This window comes from Heliangelus exortis, unplaced genomic scaffold (genome assembly GCF_036169615.1).
Source record: "Heliangelus exortis unplaced genomic scaffold, bHelExo1.hap1 Scaffold_68, whole genome shotgun sequence".
Taxonomy (NCBI): Eukaryota; Metazoa; Chordata; class Aves; order Apodiformes; family Trochilidae; genus Heliangelus; species Heliangelus exortis.
The window spans coordinates 288-21,659 of NW_027285984.1; the positions used below are offsets into that span (position 1 = coordinate 288).

The 21,372-nt window shown below is 56.6% G+C and overlaps 2 protein-coding genes across 2 annotated transcripts; one reads left to right on the plus strand and one right to left on the minus strand.

Annotated features, from left to right (window-relative positions):
* Nucleotides 1-669: 669 nt before the first annotated feature.
* LOC139790942 (echinoderm microtubule-associated protein-like 3) lies at nt 670-18,497 on the plus strand. The gene is given in 17 exon segments (XM_071732714.1): nt 670-783; nt 1,957-2,067; nt 2,156-2,251; nt 2,347-2,481; nt 2,564-2,630; nt 2,633-2,683; nt 6,255-6,295; nt 6,297-6,407; nt 9,826-9,951; nt 10,049-10,180; nt 12,408-12,475; nt 13,399-13,484; nt 13,583-13,683; nt 15,350-15,437; nt 15,526-15,624; nt 17,816-17,946; nt 18,156-18,497. Coding segments are annotated over 17 exon segments (1,899 nt in total).
* LOC139790946 (uncharacterized) lies at nt 10,393-12,389 on the minus strand. Its single transcript, XM_071732721.1, has 3 exons — nt 12,335-12,389; nt 11,701-11,742; nt 10,393-11,012 (listed from the first exon to the last, which is right to left on the minus strand). Exons 1-3 carry the CDS (start codon nt 12,387-12,389, stop codon nt 10,393-10,395), a joined length of 717 nt encoding a protein of 238 aa, XP_071588822.1.
* Nucleotides 18,498-21,372: the final 2,875 nt, after the last annotated feature.

The following is a 21,372-nucleotide window of genomic DNA, read 5'->3' on the forward strand; positions in this document are numbered from 1 at the left end:
CATCTGGGGACACCTGGGACATCTGGGGACATCTGGGATACCTGGGGACACCTGGGACATCTGGGGACACCTGGCCCTTGGCCCCTTATCCCCTTTGTCCCTTTGTTCCTTGTCCCCATGTCCCCTTGTCCCCTTGTCCTCTTGTCCCCTTGTCCCCTTGTCCCCATGGTCCCTTGTCCCTTCTCCCCATATCCCCCTGTCCCCAAGTCCTGCTGCCTGTCCCCTGTCCCCCTGTCCCCGTGTCCCCCTTGTCCCGTTGTCCCCATGGCCTCATGTCCCCTTGTCCTACTCTCCCTTGTCCCTTGTCCCCACGTCCCCTGTCCCCAAGGCCTCCTGCCTGTCCCCCTGTCCTCACGTCCCCTGTCCCCACGTCCCCTGTCCCCATGTCCCCACGGCCCCTGTCCCCCTGTCCTTCCCTGTCCCCATGTCCCCACGGCCCCTGTCCCCACGGCCCCTGTCCCCATGTCCCCACGTCCCCTGTCCCCAAGTCCCCTGTCCCCATGTCCCCTGTCCCCCTGTCCCCACGTCCCCTGTCCCCCTGTCCCCATGTCCCCTGTCCCCATGTCCCCTGTCCCCCTGTCCCCCTGTCCCCACGTCCCCTGTCCCCCTGTCCCCATGTCCCCTGTCCCCAAGTCCCCCTGTCCCCAAGTCCCCTGTCCCCCTGTCCCCATGGCCCCTGTCCCCCTGTCCCCACGTTGTCCCCTTGTCCCCAGCCTGGCCGTCCATCCCGACCGGCTGCGCGTGGCCAGCGGGCAAGCGGCCGGCGTGGATAAGGATGGGAAGGTGGGAGTGGGATTACTGGGATTACTGGGATTACTGGGATGGGGGTTGGGATTGGGAGTGAAGTGGGATTGGATTGGGATAAGATTGGACTGGGATTGGGATTGGGATGGGGTTAGGGTGGGGTTGGGATTGGGGTTGGGATGGGGTTAGGGTGGGATTGGGATTGGGATTGGGATGGGGTTAGGGTGGGGTTGGGATTGGGATTGGGATGGGATTGGGATGGGGTTAGGGTGGGGTTGGGATGGGGTTGGGATTGGGATGGGATTGCGATTGGGATGGGGTTAGGGTGGGGTTGGGATTGGGATTGGGGTTGGGATGGGGGTTAGGGTGGGGTTGGGATGGGGTTGGGATTGGATTGGGATGGGATTGGGAGTGAACTGGGATTTAAATGGGATGGGATTGGACTGGGAGTGAAGTGGGATTGGGATTGGGATTGGGACAGGGTTGGGGTGGGATTGGGGGACTCTGGGATTCAAGCGGGGTTGGGGTGGGATTTGGGGCAGGTGCCAGTGGTGTCCCTGTCCTTATCCCTGTCCCCCCTGTCCGTGTCCCCCTGTCCCTCTCCCTGTCCCTGTCCCCCTGTCCCTGTCCCTGTCCCCCTGTCCCTATCCCTGTCCCTGTCCCCCTGTGTCCCTGTCCCCCTCTCCCTGTCCCCCTGTCCCTGTCCCCCTGTCCCCCCTGTCCCTGTCCCTGTCCCCCCTGTCCCCCTGTCCCTGTCCCCCTGTCCCTGTCCCCCTGTCCCCCTGTCCCTATCCCTGTCCCTGTCCCCCTGTCCCCCCTGTCCCTGTCCCCCTGTCCCTGTCCCCCTGTCCCCCTGTCCCTGTCCCTGTCCCTGTCCCTGTCCCCCTCTCCCTGTCCCCCTGTCCCTGTCCCCCTCTCCCTGTCCCTGTCCCCCTCTCCCTGTCCCTGTCCCCCTGTCCCCCTGTCCCTGTCCCCCTGTCCCTGTCCCCCTGTCCCTGTCCCTGTCCCCCTGTCCCTGTCCCCCTGTCCCTGTCCCCCCTCTCCCTGTCCCCCCTGTCCCTGTCCCTGTCCCCCTGTCCCTGTCCCCCCTGTCCCTGTCCCCCTCTCCCTCTCCCTGTCCCCCTGTCCCTCTCCCTGTCCCCCTGTCCCTGTCCCCCTGTCCCCCTCTCCCTGTCCCTGTCCCTGTCCCCCTGTCCCTGTCCCTGTCCCCAGGCCCTTCCCCCCGTGGTTCACATCTGGGACTCGGGGACCTTGGTGACTTTGCAGCAGATCGGCCTCGGCACCTTCGAGCGCGGCGTCGGTTCCCTCGCCTTCTCCTGCGCCGTGAGACCCCCCCCCCGTGTCCCCGAACCCCCCCCCCGATCCCCCCCGTGTCCCTTCAGTGTCCCCAAATGTCCCCAAACGTCCCCAGGACCGGGGGGCTTTTCTCTGCGTGGTGGACGAGTCCAACGAGCACATGGTCTCCGTCTGGGACTGCGCCCGCGGCACCAAGCAGGCCGAGGTCAAGGTCGGGATATTCCCCACCTTTATCCCGACCTCATCCCGAATTTTTTGGGGTCCAGAGGTCCCCGGTGTCACTTGACCCCCCCCCTTCTTTTCCAGAGCACCAACGAGTCCGTGTTGTCCGTGGAATTCAACCCCCAGGACAGCAGCAGCATCATCACCAGTGGGAAATCCCACGTCTACTTCTGGACCTGGAGTGGGAGCACCTTGACCAAAAAACAGGGAATTTTTGGGGTGAGTTGAGAGGATTTGGGGGTTTTTTTTTTTGGGGGGGGGGATGTTTTCTGTGGGTTCTGAGGTTGTGTTTGTGCCCTAGAAATACAAAAAGCCCAAATTCATCCAATGCTTCATCTTTGATGCTGCTGGAGATGTCTTGACCGGGGATTCGAAGGGAATATCCTGACCTGGAATAGGATCCCAGGGAAAGGGGGGAAAGGTGAGGAAAGAGGGAGAAAAGTGGGGGGAAAGGGGAAAAAAAAAAGGGGGGGAAAAAGGGAGAAAAAAGGGAGAAAAAAGGGAGGAAAAAAAGGGAGGAAAAAAGGGAGGAAAAAAGTGAGGAAAAAAGGGAGAAAAAAGGGAGGGAAAAAGGGAGGAAAAAAGGGAGGAAAAAAGGGAGGAAAAAAAGTGAGAAAAAAGGGAGAAAAAAGGGAGAAAGAAGGGAGGAAAAAAGGGAGAAAAAATGGAGGAAAAAAAGGGAGAAAAAAAGGGAGAAAAAAGGGAGGAAAAAAGGGAGAAAAAAGGGAGGAAAAAAGTGAGGAAAAAAGGGAGAAAAAAGGGAGGGAAAAAGGGAGGAAAAAAGGGAGGAAAAAAAGTGAGGAAAAAGGGAGAAAAAAGGGAGGAAAGAAGGGAGGAAAAAAGGGAGAAAAAATGGAGGAAAAAAGGGAGAAAAAAAGGGAGAAAAAAGGGAGGAAAAAAGGGAGAAAAAAAGGAGAAAAAAGGGAGGGAAAAAGGGAGAAAAAAAGGGAGGAAAAAAGTGAGGAAAAAAGGGAGAAAAAATGGAGGAAAAAAGGGAGGAATAAAAAGGGAGGAAAAAAGTGAGGAAAAAAGGGAGAAAAAAGGGAGGGAAAAAGGGAGGAAAAAAGGGAGGAAAAAAGTGAGGAAAAAAGTGAGAAAAAAGGGAGGAAAAAAGGGAGGAAAAAAGGGAGGAAAAAAGTGAGGAAAAAAGGAGAAAAAAGGGAGGAAAAAAAGGGAGGAAAAAAGTGAGGAAAAAAGTGAGGAAAAAAGGGAGAAAAAAGGGAGGGAAAAAGGGAGGAAAAAGGGAGGAAAAAAGTGAGGAAAAAAGGAGAAAAAATGGAGGAAAAAAAGGAGGAAAAAAGGGAGGAAAAAAGTGAGGAAAAAAGGGAGAAAAAAGGGAGGGAAAAAGGGAGGAAAAAAGGGAGGAAAAAAAGTGAGGAAAAGGAGAAAGGGAGAAAAAAGGGAGGAAAGAAGGGAGGAAAAAAGGGAGAAAAAATGGAGGAAAAAAGGGAGAAAAAAAGGGAAAAAAAAGGGAGGAAAAAAGGGAGAAAAAAAGGGAGAAAAAAGGGAGGGAAAAAGGGAGGAAAAAAGGGAGGAAAAATGGAGGAAAAAATGGAGGAAAAAAAGGAGAAAAAAGGGAGGAAAAAAGGGAGAAAAAAAGGGAGAAAAAAGGGAGGAAAAAAGGGAGAAAAAATGGAGGAAAAAATGGAGGAAAAAAGGGAGGAAAAATGGAGGAAAACAATGGAGGAAAAAAGGGAGGAAAAAAAGGAGAAAAAGGGAGGAAAAAAGGGAGGAAAAAAAGGGAGGAAAAAAGGGAGAAAAAAAGGGGGAGAAAAAAAGGGAGAAAAAAGGGAGGAAAAAAGGGAGAAAAAAGGGAGGAAAAAAGGGAGAAAAAAAGGGAGAAAAAAAGGGGAGAAAAAAGGGAGGAAAAAAGGGAGAAAAATGGAGGAAAAAAGGGAGAAAAAAGGGAGAAAAAATGGAGGAATTAAGGGAGGAAATAAAGGGAGAAAAAAGGGAGGAAAAAAGGGAGGTAAAAAGGGAGGAAAAAGGGAGGAAAAAAGGGAGGAAAAAATGGAGGAAAAAAAGGGAGGAAAAAAGGGAGGAAAAATGTGAGGAAAAAAAGGGAGAAAAAAGGGAGGGAAATAAGGGAGGAAAAAAGGGAGGAAAAAAGTGAGGAAAATAAGGGAGAAAAAAGGGAGGAAAAAAAGTGAGGAAAAAAGGGAGGAAAAAAGTGAGGAAAAAAGGGAGAAAAAAGGGAGGGAAAAAGGGAGGAAAAAAGGGAGGAAAAAAGTGAGGAAAAAAGGGAGAAAAAAGGGAGGAAAGAAGGGAGGAAAAAAGGGAGAAAAAATGGAGGAAAAATGGGAGAAAAAAGGGAGAAAAAAGGGAGGAAAAAAGGGAGAAAATTAAGGAGAAAAAAAGGGAGAAAAAAGGGAGAAAAAAGGGAGAAAAAATGGAGGAAAAATGGAGGAAATAAGGGAGGAAAAAAGGGAGAAAAAAGGGAGAAATAATGGAGAAAAAAGGGAGGAAAAAAGGGAGGAAAAAAGTGAGGAAAAAGGGAGAAAAAGGGAGGGAAAATGGGAGGAAAAAGGGAGGAAAAATGTGAGGAAAAAAGGGAGAAAAAATGGAGGAAAAAAAAGTGAGGAAAAAAGGGAGGAAAAAAGGGAGGGAAAAAGGGAGAAAAAAGGGAGGGAAAAGTAAAAGGGAGGAAAAAAGTGAGGAAAAAAGGGAGAAAAAAGGGAGGAAAGAAGGGAGGAAAAAAGGGAGGAAAAAAAGGGAGAAAAAATGGAGGAAAAAAGGGAGGAAAAAAGGGAGGAAAAAAGGGAGAAGGAGGGGGGGGAAAGAAGGAAAAAAAGGGATAAAAAATAGAGGGAAAAAAGGATAAAAAGGGGATGGAGAAAAGGGAGAAGAAAAGGGAGAAAAAAAGGGAGAAGAAGGGAGGGGGAAGGGGGGGAGAAGGAAAAAAAGGGATAAAAAAAGAGAGGAAAAAAGGGAGAAGAGAAGGGAGAAAAAAAGGAGAAAAAAGGAAGGGGGGGAGGTGGGGGGGAGAAGGAAAAAAGGGATAAAAAAGAGAGGAAAAAAAAGGATAAAAAGGGGATGGAGAAAAGGGAGAAGAAAAGGGAGGAAAAAGGGAGAAGGAAAGGGAGAAGAAAAGGGACAAAAGGGAGAAGAAGGGAGGGGAAAGAGGGGGGAAGAAGAAAAAAAAAGGATAAGAAAGAGAGGAAAAAAGGGAAGAAAATAGGGAAAACAAAGGGGGAAGAAGAGGGGGATGGACAAAAAAGGGATGAAAAAGGGGGGAAAAGTGAAAAAAGGGGGAGGAAGGGAAAAAAGGAGGAAAAGGAAGGGAGAAAAAAGGGAAACAAAGGGGGAAGAAAAGGGGGGAAAGGACAAAAAGGGAAAAAAAAGGGGGGAAAAAAGGGGGTGAAAAAGGGAAAACAAAAGGGGAAAAAAGGGGGAGGAAGGGAGAAAAAAGGAGGAAAAGGAACGGAGAAAAAAAGGGAAAGCAAAGGGGGAAGGACAAAAAAGGGATGAAAAAAAGGGGCAAGAAAAAAAAAGACAAGAGAGGAAAAAAAAGACAAAAAAGGGAAAACAAAGTTAGAAAAAAATTACATAAAAGGGAAAACAAAGGGGGAGGGAGGAAAGGCCCAAAAAAAAGGGGGAAAAAAGGGGGATGAAGGGAGAAAAAAAGGAGGGAAAGGAAGGGAAAAAAAAAGGGAAAGCAAAGGGGGAAGAAAAGGGGGGAAGGACAAAATAGGGATGAAAAAAAGGGGCAAGAAAAAAAAGACAAAAAAGACAAAAAAGGGAGAAAAAAAAAAGACAAAAAAGGGAAAGCAAAGTTCGAAGCAAATGACATAAAAGGGAAAACAAAGGGAAAAAAGGGGGGGGGGAGGAAAGGCCCAAAAAAAAGGGGGGAAAAAAGCGGCGAGAAGGAACGGAGCAAAAAAAAGCCAAAAAAGGGAGGAAAAAGGGGGCGAAAAGGAGGCGGATTTTTCAAAGGGAGGGAAAGGGGGTGTCAGGGGGGGTGAGGGCTGGGACCCCAATTTTTTCCCCCCCAGACTCCTACCAGCTGGGGCTGCAGACCCGGGCACACGAGGGCAGGCGTCTTCGCCCTTTGCCGGCGCCGGGACGGGCGGGTGCTGAGCGGGGGGGGCAAGGACAGGAGGGTCCTGAGCTGGAGCCCCCAGCTGGGGCTGCTGCAGGAGCTGGAGGTGAGAGGCCAGCAACACCCCACAGACCACAAAATCCACCCTAGAACCAGCAAAAACCTCCCTAGAGCCACCAAAACCTTCCTAGGGCCACCAAAACCTTCCTAGGGTCACCAAAACCTCCCTAGGGCCATCAAAAACCTCCCTAGAGCCACCAAAACCCTCCCCAGATCCCTCAAAACCTTCCCTAGAGCCATCAAAACCCTCCCTAGAGCCAACAAAACCCTCCCTAGATTCCTCAAAATCCTTCCCAGACCCCCAAAACCTTCTCTAGACCCCTCAAAACCCTCCCCAGATCCCTCAAAACCTTCCCTAGAGCCATCAAAAACCTCCCTAGGGCCATCAAAACCCTCCCCAGATCACCCAAAACCTCCTTAGAACCATCAAAACCCTCCCTAGATTCCTCAAAACCCTCCCCAGACCCCCAAAACCTGCTCTAGACCCCTCAAAATCCTCCCCAAATCCCTCAAAACCTTCCTTAGAACCATCAAAACCTCCCCAGATCCCCCAAAATCCTCCCTAGGTCCCTCAAACCCTCCCTAGATCCCCAAAATCCCTCCAACCCCTCCCTAGACCCCTCCAACCCCTCTCTGGACCCCCCAAATCTCACCCTAAATCCCCCAAACTCCTCCTAGAACCATTAAAACCCTCCCTAGAGCCACCAAAACCTCCCTAGAGCCACCAAAACCTTCCTAGGGCCATCCGAAACCTCCCTAGAGCCACCAAAACCCTCCCCAGATCCCTCAAAACCCTCCCCAGATCCCTCAAAACCTTCCCTAGAGCCATCAAAACCCTCCCTAGAGCCACCAAAACCCTTCCCAGACCCCCAAAGCCTCCCTAGAGCCACCAAAACCTTCCTAGGGCCACCAAAACCCTCCCCAGATCCCTCAAAACCTTCCCTAGAGCCACCAAAACCTCCCTAGAGCCATCAAAACCCTCCCTAGAGTCACCAAAACCCTCCCCAGATCACCCAAAACCTCCTTAAAACCATCAAAACCCTCCCTAGATTCCTCAAAACCCTCCCCAGACCCCCAAAACCTTCTCTAGACCCCTCAAAATCCTCCCCAAATCCCTCAAAACCTTCCTTAGAACCATCAAAACCTCCCTAGAGCCACCAAAACCCTCCCCAGATCCCTCAAAACCTTCCCTAGAGCCATCAAAACCTCCCCAGATCCCCCCAAATCCTCCCTAGGTCCCTCAAACCCTCCTAGATCCCCAAAATCCCTCCAACCCCTCCCTAGACCCCTCAAATCTCTCCCTAAATCCCCCAAACTCCTCCCTAGAACCATCAAAACCCTCCCTAGAGCCACCAAAACCCTCCCCAGATCACCCAAAACCTCCCTAGAGCCATCAAAACCCTTCCCAGACCCCCAAAACCCTCCCTAGCTCCCTCAAGACTCCCCAAAACCCTCCCTAGGTCCCTCAAAACCCTCTCTGGACCCCTCAAACCCTCCCCAGATCCTCCAAAACCTCCCTAGATCCCCCAAAACCCTCCCCAGATTCTTCAAAACCCTCTTTAGAGCCCTCAAGACCCTTCCCAGATCCCCCAAAACCTCCCTAGAACCATCAAAACCCTTCCTAGATTCCTCAAAACCCTTCCCAGGCCCCCAAAACCTGCTCTAGACCCCTCAAAAACCCTCCCCAGATCCTTCAAAACCCTCTCTAGAGCCCGCAAAACCCTCCTTAGATCCCCCAAAAACCTCCTTAGAACCATCAAAACCCACCCTAGATCCCCCAATCCCCTCTCTGGACCCCTCAAATCTCTCCCAAAATCCCTCAAACCCCTCCCTAGATCCCCCAAAACCTCCCTAGGTCCCTCAAAAACCCTCTCTGGACCCCTCAAACCCTCCCTAGACCCCCCAAATCTCTCCCTAGATCCCCCAAACCCCTCTCTGGACCCCTCAAATCTCACCCTAAATCCCCCAAACTACTCCCTAGAACCATCAAAACCCTCCCTAGATCACCCAAAACCCTCCCTGGATCCCTCAAACCCCTCCCTAGCTTCCTCAAAACCCTTCCGAGACCCCCAAAACCTTCTCTAGAGCACTCAAAACCCTCCCCAGATCCCTCAAACCCTCCCTAGATACCCCAAAACCCTCTCTGGACTCCTCAAAACCCTCCCTAGATACCCCAAAACCCCCCCTAGATCCCTCAAGATTCCCCAAAACCCTCCCTAGGTCCCTCAAAACCCTCTCTTGATCCCACAAAACCTTCCCAGATCACTCAAATCCCTCCCTAAATTCCCCAAAACCCTCCCCAGACCCCTCCAACCCTTCTCTAGACCCCCCAAACCCCTCCCTAGACCCCTCAAATCCCTCCCTAGACCCCTCCAATCCTTCCCTAGACCCCCAAACCCCCTCCTCACACCCCCTCAAACCCCTTTGCAGACCCCCCAGATCCCTCCCTAGACCCCTCAAGCCCCTCAACCCCCTCCCTAGACCCCACCAACCCTCCCCTAGCCCCCCCCAAACCCCTCCCTAGACCCCTTAAAACCCCTCCCTAAGTCCCCCAAATCTCTCCCTAGATCCACCAACCCCTCCCCAGACCCCCCAAACCCCTTCCTAGACCCCCCAAACCCCTCTCTAGACCCCTCAAATCCCTCCCTAGACCCCTCCAATCCTTCCCTAGACCCCTCAAAACCCCCTCCTCACACCCCTCAAACCCCTTTGCAGACCCCCCAGATCCCTCGAACCCCTCAACCCCCTCCCTAGACCTCTCAAATCCCCCCCTAGATCCCCCAAAACCCCTCCCTACACCCCCCAAACCCCTCCCTAGACCCCTAAAACCCCTCCCTAGGTCCCCCAAATCCCCCCCTAGATCCACCAACCCCTCCCCAGACCCCCCAAACCCCTTCCTAGACCCCCCAAATCCTTCCCTAGATCCCTCCAACCCCTCCCTAGACCCCCAAACCCCTCTCTACCCCCCTCCAACCTCTCCCTCAGCCCCAGGGGGGATGTCTCTGATTTTGGGGTGTCCCCCCCCAGCTCCCTGAGCGTTTTGGGGCGGTCAGGACGATCGCTGAGGGTCCCGGGGAGGAGCTGCTGATCCCCCAAAACCCTCCCTAAATCCCCCAAACCCCTCCCCAGACCCCCCAAACCCCTTCCTAGACCCCCCAAATCCCTCCCTAGACCCCTAAAACCCCTCCCTAGGTCCCCCAAATCTCTCCCTAGACCCCCAAACCCCTCCCCAGACCCCCCAAACCCCTTCCTAGACCCCCCAAATCCTTCCCTAGACCCCTCCAACCCCTCTCTAGACCCCTCAGATCTCTCTCTTGATCCCCCAAACCCCTCCCTAGACCCCCCAAATCCTTCCCTAGATCCCTCCAACCCCTCCCTAGACCCCCAAACCCCTCTCTAGCCCCCTCCAACCTCTCCCTCAGCCCCAGGGGGGATGTCTCTGATTTTGGGGTGTCCCCCCCCAGCTCCCCGAGCGTTTTGGGGCGGTCAGGACGATCGCTGAGGGTCCCGGGGAGGAGCTGCTGGTGGGGACCACACGCAACGCGCTGCTCAGGGGCACCTTGGCCACCGGCTTCACCCCCATCGTCCAGGTCAGACCCCCCCCAGAATTCCAAAGGAAGGGAAGCCCAGGATGAAAATGGAGGTGGTCACTTCCTTTTTTTTTTTTTTTTTTGACCCCCCCCCCAGGGCCATACGGACGAGGTCTGGGGCTTGGCCACCCACCCCACCTCCTCTTTTTTTGTCACCTGCGGGCACGATCGGCAGCTCTGCCTCTGGGATGGGCAGGGCCACAGCATGGCCTGGAGTCTGGGCTTGGAGGTGGGGAGGGGGTTTGGGGGGGCTGGGGAGGGGTTGGAGGGGTTTGAAGGGGTGTAGGGAGGGGTTTGAGGGGTATAGGAAGGGATTTGGGGGGTGTAGGGAGGGATTTGGGGGGTGTAGGGAGGGATTTGGGGGGTCTGGGAAGGGGTTGGAGGGGTCTGGGGAGGGGTTTGGGGAGTGTAGGGAGGGGGTTTGGGGGGTCTGGGGAGGGGTTAGAGGGGTTTGGAGAGGGGTTGGAGGGGCTTGAGGGGTCTAGGGAGGGGTTGGAGGGGTATAGGGAGGGATTTGGGGGGAGTAGGGAGGGATTTGGGGGGTCTGGGGAGGGGTTGGAGGGGTCTGGGGAGGGATTTGGGGGATCTAGGGAGGAGGTTGAGGGGTCTAGGAAGAGGTTTGAGGGGTCTAGAGAGGGGTTGGAGGGGTCTGGGGAGGGGTTTGAGAGGTCGAGGGAGGGTTTTGGGGGGTCTAGAGAGGGGTTTGAAGGGTCTAGGGAAGGGGTTGAGGGGTATAGGAAGGGATTTGGGGGATGTAGGGAGGGATTTGGGGGGTCTAAGGAGGGGTTGGAGGGGTCTGGGGAGGGGTTGGAGGGGCTTGAGGGGTCTAGGGAGGTATCTGGGGGGTCTTGGGATAGGTTGGAGGGGTTTGAGGTGTCTAAGGAGGGGTTTGAGGGATCCAGAGAGGGATCTGGGGGGTCTAGGGAGGGGTTTGAGAGGTCTAGGGAGGGGTTGGAGGGATCTGGGGAGGGATTTGGGGGGTCTAGGGAGGAGGTTGAGGGGTCTAGAGGGGGGTTGAAGGGGTCTGGGGAGGGGTTTGAGGGGCCTGGGGAGGGGTTGGAGGGGGCCAGAGAGGGGGTTGAGAGGTCTAGGGAGGGTTTTGGGGGGTCTAGAGAGGGGTTTGAAGGGTCTAGGGAGGTGGTTGAGGGGTTTAGGGAGGGGTTGAAGGGGTTTGGGGGGTCTAGAGAGGGCTTTGAGGGGTGGAGGGAAGAGGTTGAGGGGTATAGGGAGGGATTTGGGGGATCTAGGGAGAGATATGAGGGGGTCTATGGAGGGGTTGGAGGGGTTTGAGGGGTCCAGAGAGGGGTTTGAGGGGTCTAGGGGGGGGGGGTTGGGGGGTCTGGGGTGGGGTTTGAGGGATATAGGGAGGGGGTTGAGGTGTCTAGGGAGGTAATTGGCAGGTCTAGAGAGGGGTTTGAAGGGTATAGGAAGGGATTTGGGGGGTCTAGGGAGGAGGTTGAGGGGTCTGGGGAGGGGTTTGGGGGGTCTAGAGTGGGGTTTGAGGGGTGGAGGGAGGAGGTTGAGGGGTCTAGGGAGGGATTTGGGGGGGCTGGGGAGGGGGTTGAGGGGGCTGAGGAGGGATTTGGGGGAGCTAGGGAAGGGTTGGAGGGGTGTAGGGAGGGCTTTGGGGGGTCTGGGGAGGGGGTTGGAGGGGTTTGAAGGGTGTAGGGAGGGGTTTGAGGGGTCTAGGGAGGGATTTGGGGGGTGTAGGGAGGGGTTGGAGGGGCCTAAAGAGGAGTTTGAGGGGTCCAGAGAGGGGTCGGAGGGGTGTAGGGAGGGGTCTGGGGGGGTCTAAAGAGGGGTTCGAGGGTCTAGGAGAGATTGGAGGGGTCTAGGGAGGGGGTTGAGGGGTCTAGAGAGGGGTTTGGGGGGATTTGGGGGGTCCAGAGAGGGGTTGGAGGGGTGTGGGGAGGGATTTGGGGGGTGTAGGGAGGGGTTGGAGGGGCTTGAGGGGTCTAGGGAAGGATTTGGGGGGGGGTCTAGGGAAGGGTTGGAGGGGCCTAAAGAGGAGTTTGAGGGGTCTAGAGAGGGGTTGGAGGGGTTTGGGGGGTCCAGAGAGGGGTTGGAGGGGTCTAGGGAGGGATTTGGGGGCTCAGGGGAAGGGTTGGAGGAGTCCAGAGGGGGCTGGAGGGGCCTGAGGGGTCTAGGGAGGGATTTGGGGGGGCTGGGGAGGGGGTTGAGGGGGCTGAGGAGGGATTTGGGGGTCTAGGAAAGGGTTGGAGGGGTCTAGAAATGGGTTTGAGGGGTTTGAGGGGTGTAGAGAGGGGGTTGAGGGATCTCGGGGGGGTTGGAAGGGTCCAGAGAGTGGTTGGGGGGGATTTAGGGGGGGTGTAGGGAGGGATTTGGGGGGCTACGAGGGGGTTTTGGGGGGGATTTGGGGGGCCCAAGGGAAGGTTTGGAGGAAGGGGGGGTTCTTGGGGTGTTCCTGGGGGTCCCATGGTGTGACCCCCCCACAGGACACGGGGCTCTGTGCTGATTTCCACCCGGGGGGACAAGTGGTGGCCGTGGGGCTGCTGACGGGGCGGTGAGTGACAAGGGACGTGGGGACCCTGATGTGTCCCTCTGTCCCCGTGTCCCCAACTCCCACAGTGTCCCCCGTGTCCCCATCTCCCACAGTGTCCCCCGTGTCCCCAACTCCCACAGTGTCCCCCATGGCCCCATCTCCCACAGTGTCCCCATGGCCCCATCTCCCACAGTGTGCCCCCATCCCCATGTCCCCAATGTCCCCAATGTCCCCAATCCCCTCTGTCCCCTCCATGTCACCCCCATGTCCCCATCTCCCCCGATGTCCCTTGTGTCTCCATGTCCCCCATGTCCCCAATGTCCCCAATCCCCTCTGTCCCCTCCATGTCCCCCTTGTCCCTCCATGTCCCCAATGTCCCCCAATGTCCCCCTTGTCCCTCCATGTCACCCCATCTCCAATGTCCCCATCTCCCCAATCCCCTCTGTCCCCTCCATGTCCCCTTTGTCCCTCCATGTCCCCAATGTCCCCATCTCCCCAATGTCCCTTGTGTCTCCATGTCCTCCATGTCCCCAATGTCCCCAATCCCCTCTGTCCCCTCCATGTCCCCAATGTCCCCCATGTCCCCCTCTCCCCCATCCCCTCTGTCCTCTCCATGTCCCCAATGTCCCCCATGTCCCCCTCTCCCCCATCCCCTCTGTCCTCTCCATGTCCCCAATGTCCCCCTTGTCCCTCCATGTCACCCCCTGTCCCCAGTGTCCCCACCTCCCCCATCCCCTCTGTCCCCTCCATGTCCCCTTTGTCCCTCCATGTCCCCAATGTCCCCATCTCCCCAATGTCCCCCTTGTCCCTCCATGTCACCCCCTGTCCCCAATGTCCCCACCTCCCCATCCCCCTCTGTTCCCTCCATATCCCCAGTGTCCCCATCTCCCCCAATGTCCCCTGTGCCTCCCTGTCCCCAATGTCCCCAATGTCCCCATCCTCAGGTGGCTGGTGCTGGACACGGTGACCCAGCAGCTGCTGGGGGGGGGCTCAGATGGCAACGAGCAGCTCTCGGTCGTCCGCTTCTCCCGGGTAAAAAAAAACAAAAAAAAACCCAAAACCCACCCCCCCCCCCCACCCCTTCCAGCTTCTCGGGAGTCCCCAACCTTGTCCCCAACCTTGTCCCCTCAGATGGCTCCTTCCTGGCCATCGGCTCCCACGACAACTTCATCTACATCTACAGTGTCACCGAGGGGGGACACAAGTACAGCCGCTTCGGCCGCTGCGTGGTCAGCCCCAACCTCCTGCTTTTCCTCCTGGACACCTGCCTGGGGTCCCTCCAGATCCCTGGAGCCCTCAAAACCCTCCCTAGAGCCATCAAAACCTTCCTAGATCCCACAAAACCCTTTTTAGGTCCCCCCAAACCATAGCTCGGTCCTCAAAACCTTTCCTAGATCCTTCAAACCCTCCCTAGATCCATCAAAACCCTTCCTAGATCCCTCAAAACCCTTTGTAAATCCCCCAAAACCCTCCCTAGATCCCCCAAACCCTCCCTAGATGTCTCAAAACCTCTCCTAGATCCCTCAAAACCTTTCCTAGATTCCTGAAACCCCTTCCTAGAGCCCTCAAAACCCTTTGTAATCCCCCAAAACCCTTTTTATGTCCCCCAAAACCAGACCTGGGTCCTCAAAAGCCTCCCTAGATCCCTCAAAACCTTCCCTACATCCCTCAAACCCCTCCCTACATCCCTCAAACCCTTCCTAAGATCCCTCGAACCCTCCCTAAGATCCCTCAAACCCTCCCTGGTTCTTCAAAATCTGTTCCTAGATCCCTCAAAGCCCTTCCTAGATCCCCCAAAACCCTTTGTAGTCCCCCAAAACCAGACCTGGGTCCTCAAAACCCTTCCTAGATCCCTCAAACCCCTCCCTGGATCCCTCAAACCCTCCCTAGATCCCTCAAAACCCTCCCTAGGTCCTCAGAAACCTTTTGTAGATCCCTCAAAACCCTTCCCAGATCTCCCAAAACCCTCCCTAGTTCTTCAAAACCCTCCCTAGATCCCTCAAACCCTTTCCTAGATCCCTGAAACCCCTTCCTAGATCCCTCAAACCCTCCCCAGATCCCTCAAAACCTTTCCCAGATCCCTCAAACCCTTCCCTAGATCCCTCAAAACCTCTCCTAGATCCCTCAAACCCCTCCCTAGATCTCTCAAAATGCTTTGTAGGTCCCCCCAAAACCAGACCTGGGTCCAAAAAACCCTCCCTAGATCCTTCAAAACCCTCTCTAGATCCCTCAAACCCTTTCCTAGATCCCTCAAACCCTTCCTTGATCCCTCAAACCCTCCCTAGATCTCTCAAAATGCTTTGTAGGTCCCCCAAAACCCCTCCCTAGATCCTTCAAAACCCTCTCTAGATCCCTCAAACCCTTTCCTAGATCCCCCAAACCTTTCCTAATACCCCTCAAACCCTCCCTAGTTCTTCAAAACCTGTTCCTAGATCCCACAAACCCCTCCACAGATCCCTCAAAACCTCCCTAGATCCCTCAAACCCTTCCCTAGATCCCTCAAACCCTTCCTTGATCCCTCAAACCCTTCCTTGATCTCTCAAACCCTTTCCTAGATCCCTCAAACCCTTCCCTAGATCCCTCAAACCCTTCCCTAGATCCCTCAAACCCATCCCTAGATCCCTCAAACCCTTTCCTAGATCCCTCAAACCCTTCCTTGATCCCCCAAAACCTCCCCTGATCCCTCAAACCCTTCCCTAGATCCCACAAACCCCTCCCTAGATCCCTCAAAACCTCCCTTGATCCCTCAAAACCCTCCCTTGATCCCTCAAACCCTTCCTTGATCCCTCAAACCCTTCCCTAGATCCCTCAAACCCTTCCCTGATCCCTCAAACCCTTCCCTAGATCCCTGGATCCCATATTTCCCCTTTTTTTCCCCTTTTTTCCCCTTCCCAGGGCCACTCCAGTTTCATCACCCACCTGGACTGGTCCAAGGACGGCCGCTTCGTGATGTCCAACTCGGGGGATTATGAGATCCTCTACTGTGAGTTGGGTGTTTTGGGGGGGTCAGACCAATTCTGGGGAGTGGGCTGGGGGTCTCACCCCCCCTTTATCCCCTTCCCCCCCCCCAGGGGACGTGGCCGGGGGCTGCAAACTCCTCCGGAACCGCTTCGAGAGCCGGGATCGGGAATGGGCTTCCTACACCTGTGTTCTGGGCTTCCACGTCTTTGGTGAGGGGGGATTTGGGGTTTTGGGGGGCTGGGGGACCCCAGAGGTGTCCTCAGGGTCCCTTTGGGTGTCACCTGGAAGGGTTTGGGTCTCCCTAGGTGGTAAAAAACCCTTCTCAGACCCTCAAACCATCTCTGGATCCCTCAAACCCCACCCTAGATCCCTCAAAACTCTTCCTTGGCCCCTTCCCAGCTCTCCCAAAGCCCCCCAAGATCCTCCAAACCCTTCCAAACCTTTTCCAGGGGGTTGGGGACACCAGAGGTGTCCTCAGGGTCCCTTTGGGTGTCCCCTGGAAGGGTTTGGGTCTCCCTAGGTAGCAAAAAAACCTTCTCAGACCCTCAAACCCCACCCTAGATCCCTCAAAACTCTTCCTTGGCCCCTTCCCAGCTCTCCCAAAGCCTCCCAAGATCCTCCAAACCCTTCCAAACTTTTTCCAGGGGGTTGGGGACACCAGAGGTGTCCTCAGGGTCCCTTCAGGTGTCCCCTGGAAGGGTTTGGGTCTCCCTAGGTGGTAAAAAACCCTTCTCAGACCCTCAAACCCCACCCTAGATCCCTCAAAACCCTTCCAAGGACCCTTCCCAGATCTCCCAAACCCCTCCCGAGATCCTCCAAACCCAACCTAATTTTTCAAAACTCCTTCTCTGGGGATCTGGGGACACCAGAGGGTCCCTCCCTGTCCCTCCATGTCCCGTTGGGTGTCACCTGGCACCCTCAAACCATCTCTGGATCCCTCAAAACCCTTCCTGGATTCCTAAAAACTCTTCCTAGGTCCTCAAAGCTCTTCCTGGGACCTTTCCCACCTCTCCCAAACCCCTCCCGTGATCCTCCAAACCCTTCCAAACCTTTTCCAGGGGCTTGGGGACACCAGAGGTGTCCTCAGGGTCCCTTTGGGTGTCCCCTGGCAGGGGTTTGGGTCTCCCTAGGTGGTAAAAAAACCTTCTCAGACCCTCAAACCATCACTGGATCCCTCAAAACCCACCCTAGATCCCTCAAAACTCTTCCAAGGCCCCTTCCCAGCTCTCCCAAAGCCCCCCAAGATCCTCCAAACCCCACCTAGGGTTTCAAAACTCCTTCTGGGGGGGCTTGGGGTCTCCCTAGGTCACAAAAAACCCTTCTCAGACCCTCAAACCATCTCTGGATCCCTCAAAACCCACTCTAGATCTTCAAAATCCTTCCTAGATTCCTCAAAACTCTTCCTAGGACCACAGAAACCTTTCCCAGGTCTCCCAAAGCCCTCCTGAGACCCTCCAAACCCTTCCAAACTTTTTCCAGGGGGTTGGGGACACCAGAGGTGTCCTCAGGGTCCCTTTGGGTGTCACCTGGAAGGGTTTGGGTCTCCCTAGGTGGAAAAAAACCCTTCTCAGACCCTCAAACCATCACTGGATCCCTCAAAAGCCACCCTAGATTCCTAAAAACCCTTCCTAGGTCTTCAAAACCCTTCCTTGGCCCCTTCCCAGCTCTCCCAAACCCCTCCCGTGATCCTCCAAACCCTTCCAAACTTTTTCCAGGGGGCTGGGGACACCAGAGGTGTCCTCAGGGTCCCTTCGGGTGTCCCCTGGAAGGGTTTGGGTCTCCCTAGGTCACAAAAAAACCCTTCTCAAACCCTCAAAACCCACCCTAGATCCCTCAAAACCCTTCCTAGGACCCTTCCCAGATCTCCCAAACCCCTCCTGAGATCCTCCAAACCCAACCTAATTTTTCAAAACTCCTTCTTTGGGGGTCTGGGGACACCAGAGGGTCCCTCCCTGTCCCTCCATGTCCCGTTGGGTGTCACCTGGCACCCTCAAACCATCTCTGGATCCCTCAAAACCCTTCCTGGATTCCTAAAAACTCTTCCTAGGTCCTCAAAGCTCTTCCTAGGACCCTTCCCACCTCTCCCAAACCCCTCCCGTGATCCTCCAAACCCTTCCAAACCTTTTCCAGGGGCTTGGGGACACCAGAGGTGTCCTCAGGGTCCCTTTGGGTGTCACCTGGAAGGGGTTTGGGTCTTCCTAGGTCACAAGAAACCTTCTCAGACCCTCAAACCATCTCTGGATCCCTCAAACCCCACCCTAGATCCCTCAAAACTCTTCCTAGGACCTTTCCCACCTCTCCCAAACCCCTCCCGTGATCCTCCAAACCCTTCCAAACCTTTTCCAGGGGCTTGGGGACACCAGAGGTGTCCTCAGGGTCCCTTCGGGTGTCCCCTGGCAGGGGTCTGGCCCGACGGCTCCGACGGCACCGACATCAACTCCCTGTGCCGCTCCCACCAGGAGCGCGTGGTGGCCGTGGCCGACGACTTCTGCAAGGTTCACCTCTTCCAGTACCCCTGTGCCCGCCCCAAGGTGGGTGGGGAGGGGTCCCGAGACCCCCGAGCGGGCGGCGCCGGGCGGGTGGGAGGCCGCGGGTGGGCGCGGGGCGGTTTGGGGGGGCTGGGGGAGGCCCGGGGAGCCCGGAATTCCACGGCGGGAGCTCGGAAAATGGCGCCCGAGCCCTCGAGTCGGGCGGGGGGGGTCTCGGGGCCCCCCGAGTGAGGGCGATTTGGGGTCCCCAGGCCCCCAGCCACGTCTACGGCGGCCACGGGAGCCACGTCACCAACGTCCGCTTCACGCACGACGACGGGCACCTCATCTCCCTGGGGGGCAAGGACACCAGTGTCTTCCAGTGGCGGGTTACTGGGGGGGCCGCCCCCCCCGCCCGACCCCCGCTGAACCCCCCCCCCCAGCCTCGTTTCCCACTTCCGCTTCCTCTTCAGGACCAAAGATGGGGGGCAAGGGTGCCCCCCTCTCCCGCCTTTAATTTTTCACCAATAAAGCTCGGGGCAGGGTTTTTGCTTCCTTCCTGCCACTTCCGGAAGTGCTCGAGGTTGTTTCCGCTTCCCTTCCCGTTAAAATGAGCGCGCTTCCGGGTTGCCTGCGCTTCCGGGTTCCCCTGCCGGAAGTTGCCGAATCCCCTCTGGAGGAACCCGAGGCCGCGCCGAGGAGACCCGAATGGTCCCAACCCCCCCCCGGGCCGAACGCTTCCGAACCCAATTCCAGGTGGTTCCGACCCAAACTTCCAAAGGGTCTCGAACCCAACTTCCAGGTGGTTCCGAACTCAGTTTCCAAAGGGTCCCCAACCGAATTTCCATCCGGTCCCGAACCCGGTTTCCGAACCGTTCCGAACCAATTCTCAGGTGGTTCCGAAACCAATATCCAAAGGGTCCCGAACCCAACTTCCGAACGGTTCCGAACCCAATTCCCGCAAAATCCCGAACCCCATTTCAAAACGGTCCCGAACCCCATTTCCGAACGGTCCCGAACTTTTTCCGGAAAATCCCGAAGCTTTTCCGGAAAGTCCGAAGCTTTTCCGAGAGGTCCCGAAGCTTCCCGAGCGGTTCCGAGGTCTCTCCGGAAGTGCCCGAAGGTTCATTCCGAGCCCCGCCGAACCTTTCCGGAGGTTCCCGAACGGGTCGTACCGGTTGCGGAGGCGGCGGGAGCGGGAGGAGAAGGGGAGGAAGGAGGGGGGGGGGTGCGGAATGAAGCGCGGCCGGGCCCGGGCCCGGGCTTAAAGCGACCGAACGGAGGAGGAGGAGGAGGAGGAAGGAGCGGCCATGGCGGCCAACATGTACCGAGTGGGGGGTGAGCGGAGGGAAGGGGTTGGGGGGGCGGGGAACGGGGCTGTGAGGGGAATGGGGTCGGGGGGTCCCGTGAGGGGATTGAGGGCGGTTGGGAGGGGGGGTTGGGGGGGTTCGTGAGGGATTGAGGTCTCGGAGGGGGTTGGGGAGCGGTTGTGAGGGGATTGGGGGAGTCCGTGGGGGTGTTCGGGGTCTGTGAGGGGATTGGGGGGGTCTGGGAGAGGATTGGGGGGGGGGGGGGGGGGGGCGTGAGGGGATTGAGGTCTCTGAGGGGATTCGGGGGGTCTGTGGGGGTATTTGGGGTCTCGGAGGGGTTTGGGGAGGTCTGGGAGAGGATTTAGGGGGGGTCTGTGAGGGGATTTGGGGTCTGTGAGGGGTTTGGGGAGGTCTGTGAGGGGATTTGGGGGGGGTCCGTAAGGGGTTTGGGGGGGTCCGTGGGGGGATTTATGGTCTCTGAGGGGATTTGGGGGGGGTCTGTGAGAGGATTGAGGTCTCTGAGGGGTTGGGGAGGGGTCCGTGGGGGTGTTTGGATTTCTGAGAGGTTTTGGGGGGGTCCGTAGGGTGTTTGTGGTCTCGGAGGGGATCTGGGGGGGGTCCGTGGGGGGGGTTGGGGTTTAGGAGGGGATTGTGGGGAGGATTTGGGGGGACTCGGGGGGGTATTTGGGGTCTCTGAAAGGACTGGGGGGGGTTCGTGAGGGGATTGAGGTCTCTGAGGGGATTTGGGGGGGTCCATGGGGGTGTTTGGGGGGCTTGGAGGGGTTTGGGAGAGGATTTGGGGGGGTCTGTGGGGGTATTCGGGGTTTCTGAGGGGATTGGGGGGTCTGTGAGAGGATTTGGGGCCTCAGAGGGGATTGGGGAGGTCTGAGGGGGGTGTTGGGGTCTCTGAGGGGATTGGGGAGGTCTGTGAGGGGATTTAGGGGGGGTATTTGGGGTCTCGGAGGGGATTGGGGAGTGGCTGTGAGGGGTTTCAGGGGGTCCGTGGGGGTATTTGGTGTCTGTGAGAGGTGTTGGGGGGGTCCGTGGGGGGATTTGGGGTCTTGGAGGGGTTTGGGGAGGTCTGAGAGAGGATTTGGGGGGGTCTCTGGGGGTACTCGGGGTCTCGGAGGGGTTTTGGGGGGGTCTGTGGGGGTATTTGGGGTCTCGGAGGGGTTTGGGGGGTCCGTGGGGATATTTGGGGTCTGTGAGAGGATTGGGGGGGGTCTCTGAGGGGATTGGGGGGGTCCTTGGGGGTGTTTGGGGTCTGTGAGGGGATTGGGGAGGTCTGTGAGGGGATTTGGGGTCTGTAAGAGGATTGGGGGGGGTCTGTGGGGGTTTTGGGGTCTCTGAGGGGATTGGGGGGGGGTCCTTGGGGGTGTTTGGCGTCTGTGAGAGGATTGGGGGGGGTCTGTGGGGGTATTTGGGGTCTCTGAGGGAATTTGGGGGGGGCCATGGGGGGATTTGGGGTCTCTGAGGGGATTGGGGGAGATTTGGGGTGCCTGGGGGTTCAGGGGGGGGTCTGTGAGGGACTTAGGGGGGGTTTCTGGGGGCTTTGGGATCCGTGAAGGGTTTGAGGGGGGGGTTGTGAGGAGATTTGGGGGAGTTTTAAAAGGGGTTGGGGGGGGGGGGAGGCTCAGTGAGGGGACCTGGGGTCTCTTAGGGGTTCAGGGGAATCTCTGGGGGGGGCTGAAAGGGGTTGGGGGGGCTGTGGGGGTTTGGGGGGGTCTGAGGGGTTTGGGGGGGTCTGTGAGGGGTTTGGGGGGTCTGTGAGGGTTTGGGGGGGTCTGAGGGGTTTGGGGGGGTCCCTTGGGGGGGGTCTGAGGGGAATTGAGGGGGGGGGACGGGACAGTGAGAGGTTCCGAGCTGGGACCCCAGTATAAAGAGCTGGTTAGATTTAAAAGGGGGGGTTGGGGGGTGTTTTCTCTCACCTCCCCCCTCTCTTAAATTTATTTTTGGGGTTCCCCCCCCCTTTTAATTAATTTTTTTTTTTGGGCCCCCCCCTCCAGATTACGTCTACTTCGAGAACTCCTCCAGCAACCCCTACCTCATCCGCCGCATCGAGGAGCTCAACAAGGTCCCCCCTCTTCCCCCCCCCCCCCCAAACCCTTCCAGACCCCCCCAAAAAATTTTTAAAAGCGGGGGGGGGGTTTCTAAACACCCCCTCCTCACTTTTTTTTCA

Excerpts from the sequence above, each read along its gene's own strand:
- LOC139790946 (XM_071732721.1), bottom strand. The coding sequence starts at position 12,389 with ATGGGACCCCCAGGAACACCCCAAGAACCCCCCCTTCCTCCAAACCTT. Across the intron at positions 11,743-12,334 it reads TCCTCCAAACCTTCCCTTGG|ACCCCCCCAGACCCCTCCCT; the intron begins GCCCCCCAAATC and ends ACCCCTCTTTAG. Across the intron at positions 11,013-11,700 it reads ACCCCTCCGACCCCTCTCTG|TCCAACCCCTCCCCAGGCCC; the intron begins GACCCCTCAAAC and ends TCTCTGGCCCCC.